General features: G+C 35.3%; 1 protein-coding gene across 5 annotated transcripts in view; it reads right to left on the reverse strand.

Moving 5' to 3' along the window:
• Positions 1–12,236, reverse strand: part of TRPM3 (transient receptor potential cation channel subfamily M member 3) — a 397,831-nt gene that overhangs the window by 133,171 nt on the left and 252,424 nt on the right. For all 5 annotated transcript variants that reach the window (XM_039567684.1, XM_039567686.1, XM_010393073.4 and 2 more), the window contains exons 2-3: positions 6,978–7,057; positions 6,122–6,326 (exon numbers count right to left, since the gene is read on the reverse strand). In XM_039567684.1, the coding sequence (XP_039423618.1) occupies positions 6,122–6,326; positions 6,978–7,057 (285 nt within the window). The remainder of the gene's footprint in view (positions 1–6,121; positions 6,327–6,977; positions 7,058–12,236) is intronic.

Below are 12,236 nucleotides of genomic sequence, written 5' to 3' on the forward strand. Positions count from 1 at the left end.
GGTGAATTCATACTGGCAATGACCATAAAAATATGTGAAAAACATGCCATTGCATCATCTGGGATGATACTAAGATGAAGGCACAAATGGCATCAGATGTGTATTATCTAACCTGGACAGTGATTTTTTTTTTTTTTTTTGGATTCTTCAGTGTTTTTTTTAATACCTCAAAACGTGTGATTTCACTGTCCCTACCTTCTTAAGTCTATGTATTACTCTTCTTATACATGAAGACCTCTGAATTCCAATAAATACAAATCTACAAGGTGAAGCAGAAAGTTAGAAGTATTTTCTTGCATTTATTTGAAATGTAGGCATCTTTTACTAGAAACAACTGCTTGCTCTGCAGGCAAACCCCTCTATATTTAGGAAAATTTTACTTTACAAAGTGGAAATTTAAGGAAAAATAAATCTCTAAGGTTTCTTTATGTAAATTAAAATTTACATCAACAGAGGTAAGATTTACTGGTTTAGAAGTTTTTGGCAATGGTGCCAAACATGATTTTTTCTTCTGTTCATAGCATTCAATTTTTATGACTATTTGAATAATTTTTGCTCTTACAGAAGCAATTTTTGGAAATTTTGGAATACTTGAAATCACTCTTTTTCTATTACTTAACATGTTAGCTAGTAACTAGAAGAGAATTCTTCCGTCCTATTTTTATGAATCACACCTTTACAGCCGTTTTTGTCCATAATAAAAATTAGTTTCTTCCAATACCGTAACAGAATATTTAGCCCTATCAATTTTTGCTTAGATTGTTAATGAGTATTTCTGCTGTTCCTGAATTGTCTTGTGATAGCCTCTGGAGGCAGATACAAAATTTAGATCTAAGCCAAACCACTATGCTGCTGTGCTATGAAATTCCATGCCTGGTGTACCTGTCAGCTGTAGAAACTCTCAGCTCTAATGGGAAATTATTTAGCCCTTTCTTTACGGGAGAAGTATATGGATAGGATGCAAGAGTTCAGTTTTCATGTGTCAGCAAAGCAGGGCAAGCTAGAAAGCAAAAGTACAGTTCTGGATCACTAAACTTACAGGCTGACCTGACTGACATCAACACAGAACGTGAAAAGACACAGCATCAAGCTGGAGCTGTAATGCCCATTTGATCCCTAAACTAGTACAGTAGTAGTCAGCAAGAGTGCATGTGTTGCCAATTGTTGCTTCACTTTTTTTGTCATGTGTTCTCTACAACATACCTGTGCTCACCATTAATCAAACAGCCAGACACTTCCAAGTTCGACTCCAGTGCCCTAGGGCAAAAGTAAAAGTTCCCGAGAAGTAGAATTTCTATTCATTACTTAGGCCCAGCTGTCTCATTAAAGTACTTGGTGAATGATTGCAGATGAGAGTATCAGTGAATAAATTAAAGAGACTCAGAATTCTGTTGTATTTCTTAAAGTAAAACTATTCAGAAAACATTTTGTGACCTGCATTCTTACGTTGTTCCTGTGTTTCCTTCTTCGTAACTTAAGTATGTTTCTATCACTACAGATATGTCTTGAAATTAAAGACTGATTGCCTCAAAGTGTGATCCTCACAAAAAAAAAAAATTAAATATTATTCTCACTGAATTCAACAAAAAACCTGTTACTTAGACTGAAAACAGATTGGTTCTGTATAAGTTATTTCTTCTTAACACCTTAAGGCCTAATCTAAATTCCACAAACACTCAGTGAAAGAACCCTTATTGATTTAAATGGGCTTTGGATAAAGATTTTTCTGTGTTATTTCCCCTTTTTCTCCATGTAGAACACTGTCTTTTAAATTCTGTAAATATTTTTAAAGAATTAATTTACTATCACAGAAATAGTATTTGCTGCCTTTTCATGGTTTATGCAAGTTATAGGATTATCTCTTTTTTCCTCTCAAAACCCCTGATGATTTTTGGCATCCTTTTTATACAGTTTTTATAAAACTCAATGCATTTTAAACCAAGAAAAATACCTTTTTCTGTGACTGATTTCCAAATGTCCTTAATAAAGTTTTAAGGACCTGAATATTAGCAATTTTGTCCAAATAACTGTTAATGTTCATTGGAATTTTCTACTGATGTTCTTTCATGTTTCCATGCACCATAAGAAAAGTTAAGCAGATAACACTGATGTAAACTTCCTTTCTTTTGCAGCTGCAAACTTATTTTAGGATTTTACTCTGCATATGAAATGTATCATTGAAATGCATTCATCGAGGAGGAATCTATTTAACTCACCAAAGGCTTTTCAAACAGCCATCTTCCATTTAACTCTGAAAACCCATGATGAAAGAAATTTTAGTTCTGTAAAGAGCAATCCTTTAAAGAAGTTTATAGATGATCCCACCAATTAATGAATAGGCCCAGCAATTAATGAAAGAATGTTAAGGTTTTTTGTGTATGTGAGTGTGTGTGTAAAGACAGATAGTGTATTAAAAAAATGGGTTTAGTTTGGTCACAAACACAGCACAAAATGCATCACAGCAAGATTGTCTTAATTGTTACACTGATGAACAGAATATACTTTAAAAAATTCAGAATATTGGTCATAATTGGAATGGAATCACTTTAGTTTGATTATTGCTTTCTGACTTAAAAAAATGCTAGTACATATTTAGATGAACATGTTACTTCTTAAACTCTTAAACAAAGAGCCAACTAGTGCAAGCAGATCATATTTTATTAACTTTCCCATATTTTTTTCAATTTTACTTGCAAAAGCTATTAGTAAAATTTATGTATACCCACATCCCTCTCACATCTTTTTACAGGTGTTAAATTCGAAAATCTGCTATAAAAACAAAATAAATGCCAGCAAGCAAAATTGTTAATTGCATTTCTTACATATTAATGGGGTGAGTCACTTGTAAAGAAAATATGAGATTGACAGAGATCTAAACTCCACAGGATCATGATCATCTGTGGTTACATGAAGACTGAAGGAAAGGCCTTTTTAGTAACTGATCTTGTTAACCAGTGTTACCTAAGCTCAGCTATGTGTTTCTATGTAATTTCCTGCACAAATTATTGAGCTATTCACATTATTGATTTAAGGAGGATAGTGCAGCTGCAGAAGATACTTTAACAACTCCGCAGCATTAGCAAAAGTCATGCTGTTTGGGAATTTTTGTTCCATGTGGCTGTGGAAATGAAATTAATGGCCCAGTCAGTTCTATTGATAATATGTAAGCCTACATCTTTGCTGTTTTTTTCAAATCTATTCTATTATGATTTCAGTATAATTTTCATTTCCACAGCTAAAGATCTGATTGTTATTGTCTGGTGGCAACTGATATAATATTGTATCATGAAAAGTAATTATACTTAGTATACATTTTGTATTAAAATCTAATTCTTTAACTTCAAATGGAGAAAATAATTATCTGTCAGTTTTACATGCACTAATCTGTTCCATTAATTGACTCCTGGTTTTCCGATTATAAATCTGAGGTTATGGTTCCTATTAACAAACCCCACCTAATTCTTTGCAGTCTGATTCAGAAAAAATTAACAATTTTGCTGTTAGTACAGACCAAGAAAATACTGCTCAGTTCGGTGTTTCCCTTGCTTAGTAATTGTAATATGTGGGCATCCATTTCAGGAAATAAAATAGAGAATAGGTGGAAAATTTAATGCCAAATTCTTCCCTTGAAGTTTTCCTTGATTTGGTCAGCTTGCCAAATCTTGCTGCTTTATAAGGTTATTTTATTAGCCAGTAGGCACAATATAAACCTGCCACGACTGTCATCAAAATCCAGCTTTCATTCCATATTGTTATTTGGTAGCCAGTACCTACAAAAGAACTAACACATTTTTAGAAAGGAATAAATTTATCATGTTTTCTCCCCTTTATCTTTCTTCCCCTATCCATGCTGATCAGCTGCTCTGTGTTTGGATTCGAGAATGTACCGTCAAACAAGAATATTTCGAAGTACTATTATGTACTTGTTCCTTATTCAATATAATGTCTCCTTTTTCCTTCCTCTGCTGGCAAAGTTGGTTGGTTTCTTTGATTGAGCAAACTCTTGGCTTCAACAGAAAGCTTTTGATTTGTTAAGTTTTAGTTATTATAGGAAAGACCTAGTACCCAGTAAATGCAAAGGTAGGAGTTTAATTTTCTAATAATAAAACTGCAACAACTAGTTAGGCAGCTTTTTGACTACAGTTTACCCTAAAATAATGTTTGGGTCTGAAAATACAAACACAAGGATATCTTCATGCTGCTTTCTGTGGCAAACACATTATAAAAAACTCTTTAATCTGTTTCCATTTAAATGGTTATGCAAGCCTCCTTATTTGCATTTTGGTCTAATGAGAGGTATTTTTCTTACTGGTGGTAAGCAAGCACAACACTGATTCAAGAGATATTTACTGAATTATTTAATTTGAAGAACTTTTCTCGCTAGTGGGATAATCAAATTTCTGGAGATTTTACAGATTTTTTTAATTAATGAAGAATTTAATTTTTTCCCTGTTTTGAGTGGGGTTTAATGATTACAAATAGATGCAGGTGCAACTGTCTTCCTGATTCTAGTCTGTCAAAATAAATCTGGAGTTTTTCCAGCAATAAATTAATTGTCTGTATTCATACCTAAGTTTTAATTTGTTATTTAGATTTCTCTGATTTTAAGTCCCTTTTTTCCCTTCTCTTTTTTTCTTTTTTCTAAATTGCTCATGGTTTCACTCCTGACTGCACTCTGTGACAATGTTTTTCTTTCCTTTATGCTGACTTCCAATTTTATCTCCACAGTTTCACCTCAATTGCATTTCTTTGAGCACACAGTACATATCTTAGAGCATGACCTGTCTCTTCCAGCACTATGCCAGGACATCAGAATCCCAGCAAAGATCAATCCTCTAGGAGTATTGGTGTCAACAGCTTCCCTAAAACCTTCATCATTTTTTGGGTCTCCAAGACCACTTTTGTCTGGGCAGGTCTGTTTATTGCTTTATAGCTATCTTCAAGAACATCACTGAAAAAGTTCTAGTGATTATCCCTTCTCATAAACACAGATTCTATGCAAAGTATCCATATATGGTTAATAACATTCACTACTGTATCTCTGGATCTCTGGCCTTGCAGATTTTTAGGTGATTGGTTATCAATTGAACATATGGTGTCTGTGATACTCTGAGAGAAATTACCTAATTTTCTGTTTCTTGGTGCAGCAGTGCTTTCTTTCTTTTATCAAAAGAAGCCATCCATCTGCACAAACAGAACCATCCATTTAAGTAGTCACTCCAACAACAGCACCTGTGTACACATCTGAGGAAAATATTCTGCTCTTGCTAGCACAGGACCTGAGATTTTCATTGTCTCTAATCTCTGTTCTTTATGACAGATCTGAGACACCTGTTGGGAAGAATTCATGCACAGAAGACAGTACTGGATTGCTGGGCAGGTTATTCGGCAGAGCGCCCAGGAGTTCAGCGTCTGCCCTCACTGCCAAAGCAGTGTATTGGCCATGAAGTGCTAGGCACAAACTCACCTGTCGTTCCCAAAGATCCAGGTTCTGCAGTTCAGATAGGGTCAGAGAGATTCTTCCTTTAATGTAATATTACATAGGAGAAATACATGCATGGGTTAGTGTGTGCTCTGGAAAGGTCTCTCCAAGTTAGTGGAGCAAAGCCTTCAGATCAATACACTTTGGTATCACTCCATAGGGATGGAGAAACTTCTTGCTCAAGGGATTTCCTAGTTCTTAGACTAGACATTTCCTGGGGCCTCTTACTTCACTGAAATATGAACCATGAGTCTAATTGGTCTATCTTCTGATACATGTCTGGAGGAATATTAAAAGTAATTTGGTATGTTTAAAATCTGTCAGTTTTGCTGACACAGCCAGCAATGGGAAATCATATCTGAATTAAAAAATTATTCAGAAAAAGAGGGATGAGTAGCCACTAGAATAAAATTAAGACAGCAGCACATTAATGTGTCTTCAGCCTTCATAAAGGTAGGTCCTCTTACACAGTGCTCCAGCTCTTACAGTTAATTTTGTTCACCCACTCATAAGAACATACATTCCGGTCTTAGGCTCAATAATACTTTAGCATGAAGTTAAGAAAGAATTCTGTTCATTTTTTATGAATGCTTACTTTTATCTAGCAGCATTATTTATCTAAGAGAAAAATACAGTTACCATGGCTTTATTGGAGTGGCCTCCTCCTTGGAACTCAATGGTTCCAAAAGCGTCCGTCGGGCTGAGCTGCGTGTGCTTGCTGATGGACCACTTCTCCGACTGGATGTCATTGCGAGTAAGCCTGGTTTCATTTTTCTCATTCTGAGTAACGGAGGCACTCGGAGGCTGTCCAATGTGTTGACCTGTTAGACGCCCACAGCAACATCTATGACATTACACAAACAGAAAACCCAAGTCACGTGCGTGTATAAACTAAACAGGAAAACAAATTACAAAAAGAACCCAACCCCTTTTCAAATCTGCTGACTCCTTTCCCGAAGCCTTTGCATATGGAAACAATATAGTACACATATTACCTTTTTTTCTTTGTCTTGTTTACTTTGGACTCTCCTATATTTCAAAAAAAGTCATGCTTTGTTCTAAATATGTACAAAAAGAAATTAAAGAACACCTTCTGCTTTCTTCAGGTAATATCAGGACAAGTGATCAGCTTTTGCATGGATTAGCATGTATTTTAAATTGCCAGTCTAATGCATCTACTTTCTTTTGACAGTGTGGTGTGTCATGCATCCAATTTAGGTAAATATTCAATGCACTGAATATTGAACTAAGAAGATAAGAAAATTAAACACAGATGCTAATCCTCCCTTGATTTATCTTTTTTTTTATGAGGTAAGTTTTGAAATGTAAACTAATAATTCCCATAGGAATCCATCACTCCAGAGGTAATTCAACTACCTTCTGAACATGTAAGTTTACAAAATATTTATATCCATATCCCCTGCATGAATATATATAGACACAGAGACTTTTTTTCAATCAACTTTCATTTTTCATAGCAGTAACATGCAATTACCTATGGGGGTCTTTGGTGCTGGGTATGATATGAACACATTCTCTCTTGTAAAATGCTCTTTCTATCCATGATTTCTGTGCCTAAAAAAGACAAAGGAAATACCTTGAGCTGTGTTTGCTTATTATATACAACTTACCGTACAACTGTAGAAAAACTTCAAGCGTAAGAGAAAATTGCACTGACTCTTCAGCTAAGCAGGGCATATTTTGCAGAGAGCAAACATTCTGTTAGAAGTATGGTTCCCTTCCAGAGCTAAGGACCCAACAAAAGCTTTTAATAATGTTCTCTTATTCACTAGCCCAATGACCTTGATGCTGTCACCTATATTCTCATAGCAGAGGAAGGAATCCCTGGAGAAGAATCAACTCAAACTCTAAGCCTTTCTCCATGGCAGAAAAGACCCTACACATATGCAGTAAAAACCCCTCTGTTTCCATGCCAGCGATACAACTAAGCCAGATTTAACTAAAAAAACCCCCACAACTGAACCAACCAAACCACCCAATACATTTTTACACAAGCACTGAGAGTGCTGTTTAACACAGAGGCAGAAACTTCAGTTTCTATGTGGACAACTTAATTAAAAAGAAAAAAAAAGAGAAAGATCTGTTTCTGAAACAAGACACAAAAAATTTTAATACTTTGGAACAGATGACTGGCAGGTAGTCTCTAAAATAGTTCAGTGAAGCTATGGTTGTTCATAACACTCAAGATCGTCCATCACTTACAGAAAAGCAAGAAATGTCCCTCAGCATTGTCTTAATTGTCAGATTCACAAGAAATCTTTTTAAACAAAAAGAGAGATGGGTAGGAAAGAAAAAGGGAAAAGACAAAAACAAACACAAAACAGGAAAGAAGAGACTTTCATAGTTCTGAAATATTTTTAATTATCTAGGAAATCCTCACTCCATATAATATGAGTTCTGGCAAGCTCCCTAGAACATTGACAGAGATAGAATTCTTTTATTTCTTTTAATAAGGAAATGAGTTGAAGTTTTCCTTTGAAAATTCATTTAAAACAGATTAACATAATATGTTTAAATAATAAAATTACCCACTGAACTGCACAGCATAGACAGTACTATAAACTGTGAGCTATGTCAAAATTATCTGAAAATTAAGTAATGTGAAATGAAGTTTAAACACTTTAAAGGAAATATGAGCATCTAGCCTCTATGAAAAGAGAACATTTGAAATTGCCTATGTAACATTACCTAGCTAACTGATGTTACCTTTTACTATGTAAGAGTATATAAGTATATAAGTAAGGGTATGTATGTATTACTTTTACTAACTAAAGCTACATCACTATCTAATGTTACCTTGTCAATTCAATCTGTATCTCATTTTCCATGATTAAAACCAGAACCCTCTGCTTCTGAAACTTGTGAAAATCACTGTGAACTGAAGAAATTTCATGGAGTCAGTGAATGTCACTAGCACAAACTATAAAGTACCACAACAAGAATTTCTAGCTACATCTACAACTTACCAGTCCCAATATATAGAATTTATTCTTTCGCTTTTTACACAGAAAATATTTCCCTGCTGGTTCTAGTGGTTACTGGTGCTATTTAACAATATTTTATCCTTGGTTTCCTTGCTTTTTTTATTTAAAAAATCTGCTAGACTTCATATTTTGCAGGCATAGCAGATACCTAACATCACTTTTACAATCAGAAAAAAAAGTCAGTTAAAACCATTAAATAAAACTGTATTTGGCTGATCTTTCTCATGTTAGCAAACAGAAGTTTAATGTGTTACAGAAGATTGGGCAAGATTTGTTTTGTTTAAACAAAATATAGTTAAATAGAAATTTTGAAAGCTAAAGAAGTTTTACTTTACCTAAGAGAGACTACCTTGAGGTTTAATTTATTATAACTTCTAAATATCCTTTATTAAACATATTATTATTTTCATACTTTTCTGCAAACAATTTACCTGGTGAATTTCCTAGCTACACAGAACTATTGTGTCTTTTCTAAAGGTGTTCACTAGCTAAATTTATCTCAAGATCCAGTACAAAAAGGTGTCATAACAGGTACCTCACTGAAACTTTTTCTTTAGGTATAAAAGCAAGCTTTCCTAACCAAAGAAATGGACATTTAAAATTTGTTTTCCTACTTTTCTCGTATTGTCTTTGCAAGCAGAAAAGAAACACAGCTACATTAAAAAAATAATAACAATAATAATAATTTTTATTTGAAATGTAATTTCATCACACTTCTTCGAAGATAATATTGCAAAAATAATAGTCTGGTTTAAAATCTCCTTTATTCACATCAGGAAAATATACTTTCCAGTTTTTAGATCTCCAGCAATATACTATTCTACCTGGCAGAGGTGTGATGACAAAATACGTGACTTACTAATCTCACAATTCCTTGTCCTTCCAAATTTAAAAGAAAGCATCTGGTTTCACTGCCCCAGTTATCTTTCTGCAACAGATATAATTTGAAATGAACTATAAAGTTCAAAGATATAATAAATTATGTTACTTGCTGTAGAGTCTTCACAACAGAATAACTTCAGGAAATCAACATATTCATAACTAAACTGTCGGCATTAAGCTCTTACTTATAATGTGAATTAATAAAGTAATAAAAAGTTTAGAAAACTACAGCAAAGTATTTTCAAAACTAGTAGAGCAAGAAGCTTATCTTCTCTTTCTCCTTTCATAAATACTCCTTCAGTAATGGTTAATAAGACAATTTAAAGTCCACAGTGAAGTCATAAAGTAAGCGCCATACTTGAATTTCGTTTATTCACAGCTTAGCTCTCTGGGTAAGTCTCTCTCTTGATTAACCTTGCTGCAAAGTCCCACCAAAAACATTTCATTTCTCTCTTTTCTTTACCTGAGCATCAAACTTGGTGTTTAAGGCTGTCCCGGAGCAAAATCAGCTGCCCACGTTTCGGCAGGGCCAGTCACTGCTAATAACACATTTGCGGCTGGCCCCCGCACAAGGCGCTTGCTCTGCCCGCAGCGCAGCGATGTGAGAGCCAGCACAGCCCTTGCACCCATTAGCTGCTTGGAATGTGCTGCTGTGGGATTAGCCTTGTTAAGGGCTCAGTGGGCACTCACCCGTGGCCCTACAACACCACTTGGTTTGAACATCTAATCTGACGCCAAAAGAAAAACAAATCCCTTGAGAGCTTGGATTTAACAGGCACAAGCCTTGATGGGCTTTTTTCCCCCTCTCTTCTTTGCCCCTGAGAAAGTGAGGTGGTCAAAGTGTGATAAGATGCTCTGAGTTCTTAAGTTTGACTCAGGAAAACCAATCCATCAAAAGAAACACTGTACTAAACTGGAAAGAGCTTGAGAACACAGGAGAAACATAATCTCCAAAGAATGAAAGCAGTGTGTTTATTGGGGAACTGTGAGAAATATATACACAGTTGAAATATATTGCAATTAATCAACAATGGCATTTTTCCAAAGAAACTGGGGTCTTGTCACTGTTTCCCTCCACAATTGATGCACTGTATATATAACTTTTCATAATCACAAACCTTTGTTTTCCAGAGACAAGCAGCTGCATTGTTTTCATCATAATTAAAAGTTGGTAACTTAAACCAAAACTTGAATATTTACAAATCTGGGGACTCCTTTTTACTGTATCCTCTTGATATTAACACTGATGAACAATCTTTTCATATGAACACCACTTTAATTATCCTTTTAGTATCCAGCAATGACATATGTTTAATTACTTCAAGAGTTTTCAAGATATAAAGTATTTTTTCTCTCACCTCCCCACCACCACTATGTTTGCATTAGTTCCTCTCAAATCCTACATATGCCTATATCCCTGCCTTTCCTTATCATTAAGGGTGCATCTAATGCATGAAAAATATTCTGTCCACCCTTGCTAAAGATGAATACACAAGCACTAAACTGTTCTGCATGTACATTAGCTTTGCTGGGCCCAGAATGGCCAAGGCTGAAAATATGCATCAACTTTTAAACTTCTTACACCATCACACATGGTGAAGAAGCTTCTGCTAGGCTGGCTAATCCATGAGATTGCTTTTGTCTCTTGGTTCCCTAAGTCTCTTTGTAAAATACACACATGCATTTTGTAAATACTAACGTATTTATTAAGTATGTAAATACACACACTATGTGTGTATATATACACATATACATAATTCTTTTCCAGCAAACCTGTGACCTGTGAGGTTTCTGAACCAGAGACCATGTGCTTATCTTGTGAGATCTCCTAAACACAGGATTGGACCAAAGACGGTCTGTGGAGAACAACAAAGGTGAAGTTGCAGCCAAGAAAGCAGCTAGTAAACAGCTCCATAAGGTAAAGAGTATGATGGGGAGTCAGCAGGTAAAGACAGCTTGCGTTTTAACACTAGGGAATTTGGTTTGGTCGAGAGGGTGGTGAAAGAGTGAGGTGAAGAAAGGGAAGGTTGCATGACTGAGTTAACTGGTTAAAAATCTTAGCTGACTTTGAAGTGAAACTTCAGCATTTAAACTTGTTAAAATTATGGAGATTGATCCTGGATTCAGGTTTCAGCTTGCAAAGTAAGATGGAGCAGAAGCCACATCTTGTGTCTTAAGAAATCAACGAAAGAACCAATGGTGGTATTAACTCCCATATGTCACCCAGTGGCACTACGATGTTTTATAGGTAGAGGTTTAAGTAGAGTTGGCATATACAACTCATACTACAGGTAATTACAACCGTCTGTGCATAGCTCATTTAAAAATTCATTAACTTAGGACTCTGTGGCAATGAAACTTCCAGTGCCATATATACTTCTGTATTTTGAGGAGTAATAAAGAACGAGCCAATACACACAGATAGCTGTTTTTTTCAATATGGTACACCTGCAAAACAGTCCTTCAGAGGTGGATGCTGCCTATTTCATGATACTAACATACACATTCTTTAAATTTTCAACCCAGCTCACTATTTATGAAACAAATTATTAAAACAGCAGTTAGCAATGAACTCAGTACTGATTCCTCATAGAAGGTGAGGGCGAATATGTAAAGACAGGTTTCCCTGGGGAAAGAGAGGTGTTAAAAGCCTTTCTCTGCTTTGCAGTGGGACAGAGCAGCTGGACAGGCAACAGAGTATTACCGAAGCAAATTACAGAGAGGGTTTAGAGGAGCATATGGTGACACAGCAGCATCAGTGCTTTTGCAAACTGATGTGATTAGTGTTCCTTAACCAAATGGGAACATTTACAAATCCCACTGTCTCTGAGTAACAACCCTGTATCTGTAACCTTCTATAGCTATAT

Source organism: Corvus cornix, chromosome Z, assembly GCF_000738735.6.
Source record: "Corvus cornix cornix isolate S_Up_H32 chromosome Z, ASM73873v5, whole genome shotgun sequence".
Lineage (NCBI taxonomy): Eukaryota > Metazoa > Chordata > Aves > Passeriformes > Corvidae > Corvus > Corvus cornix.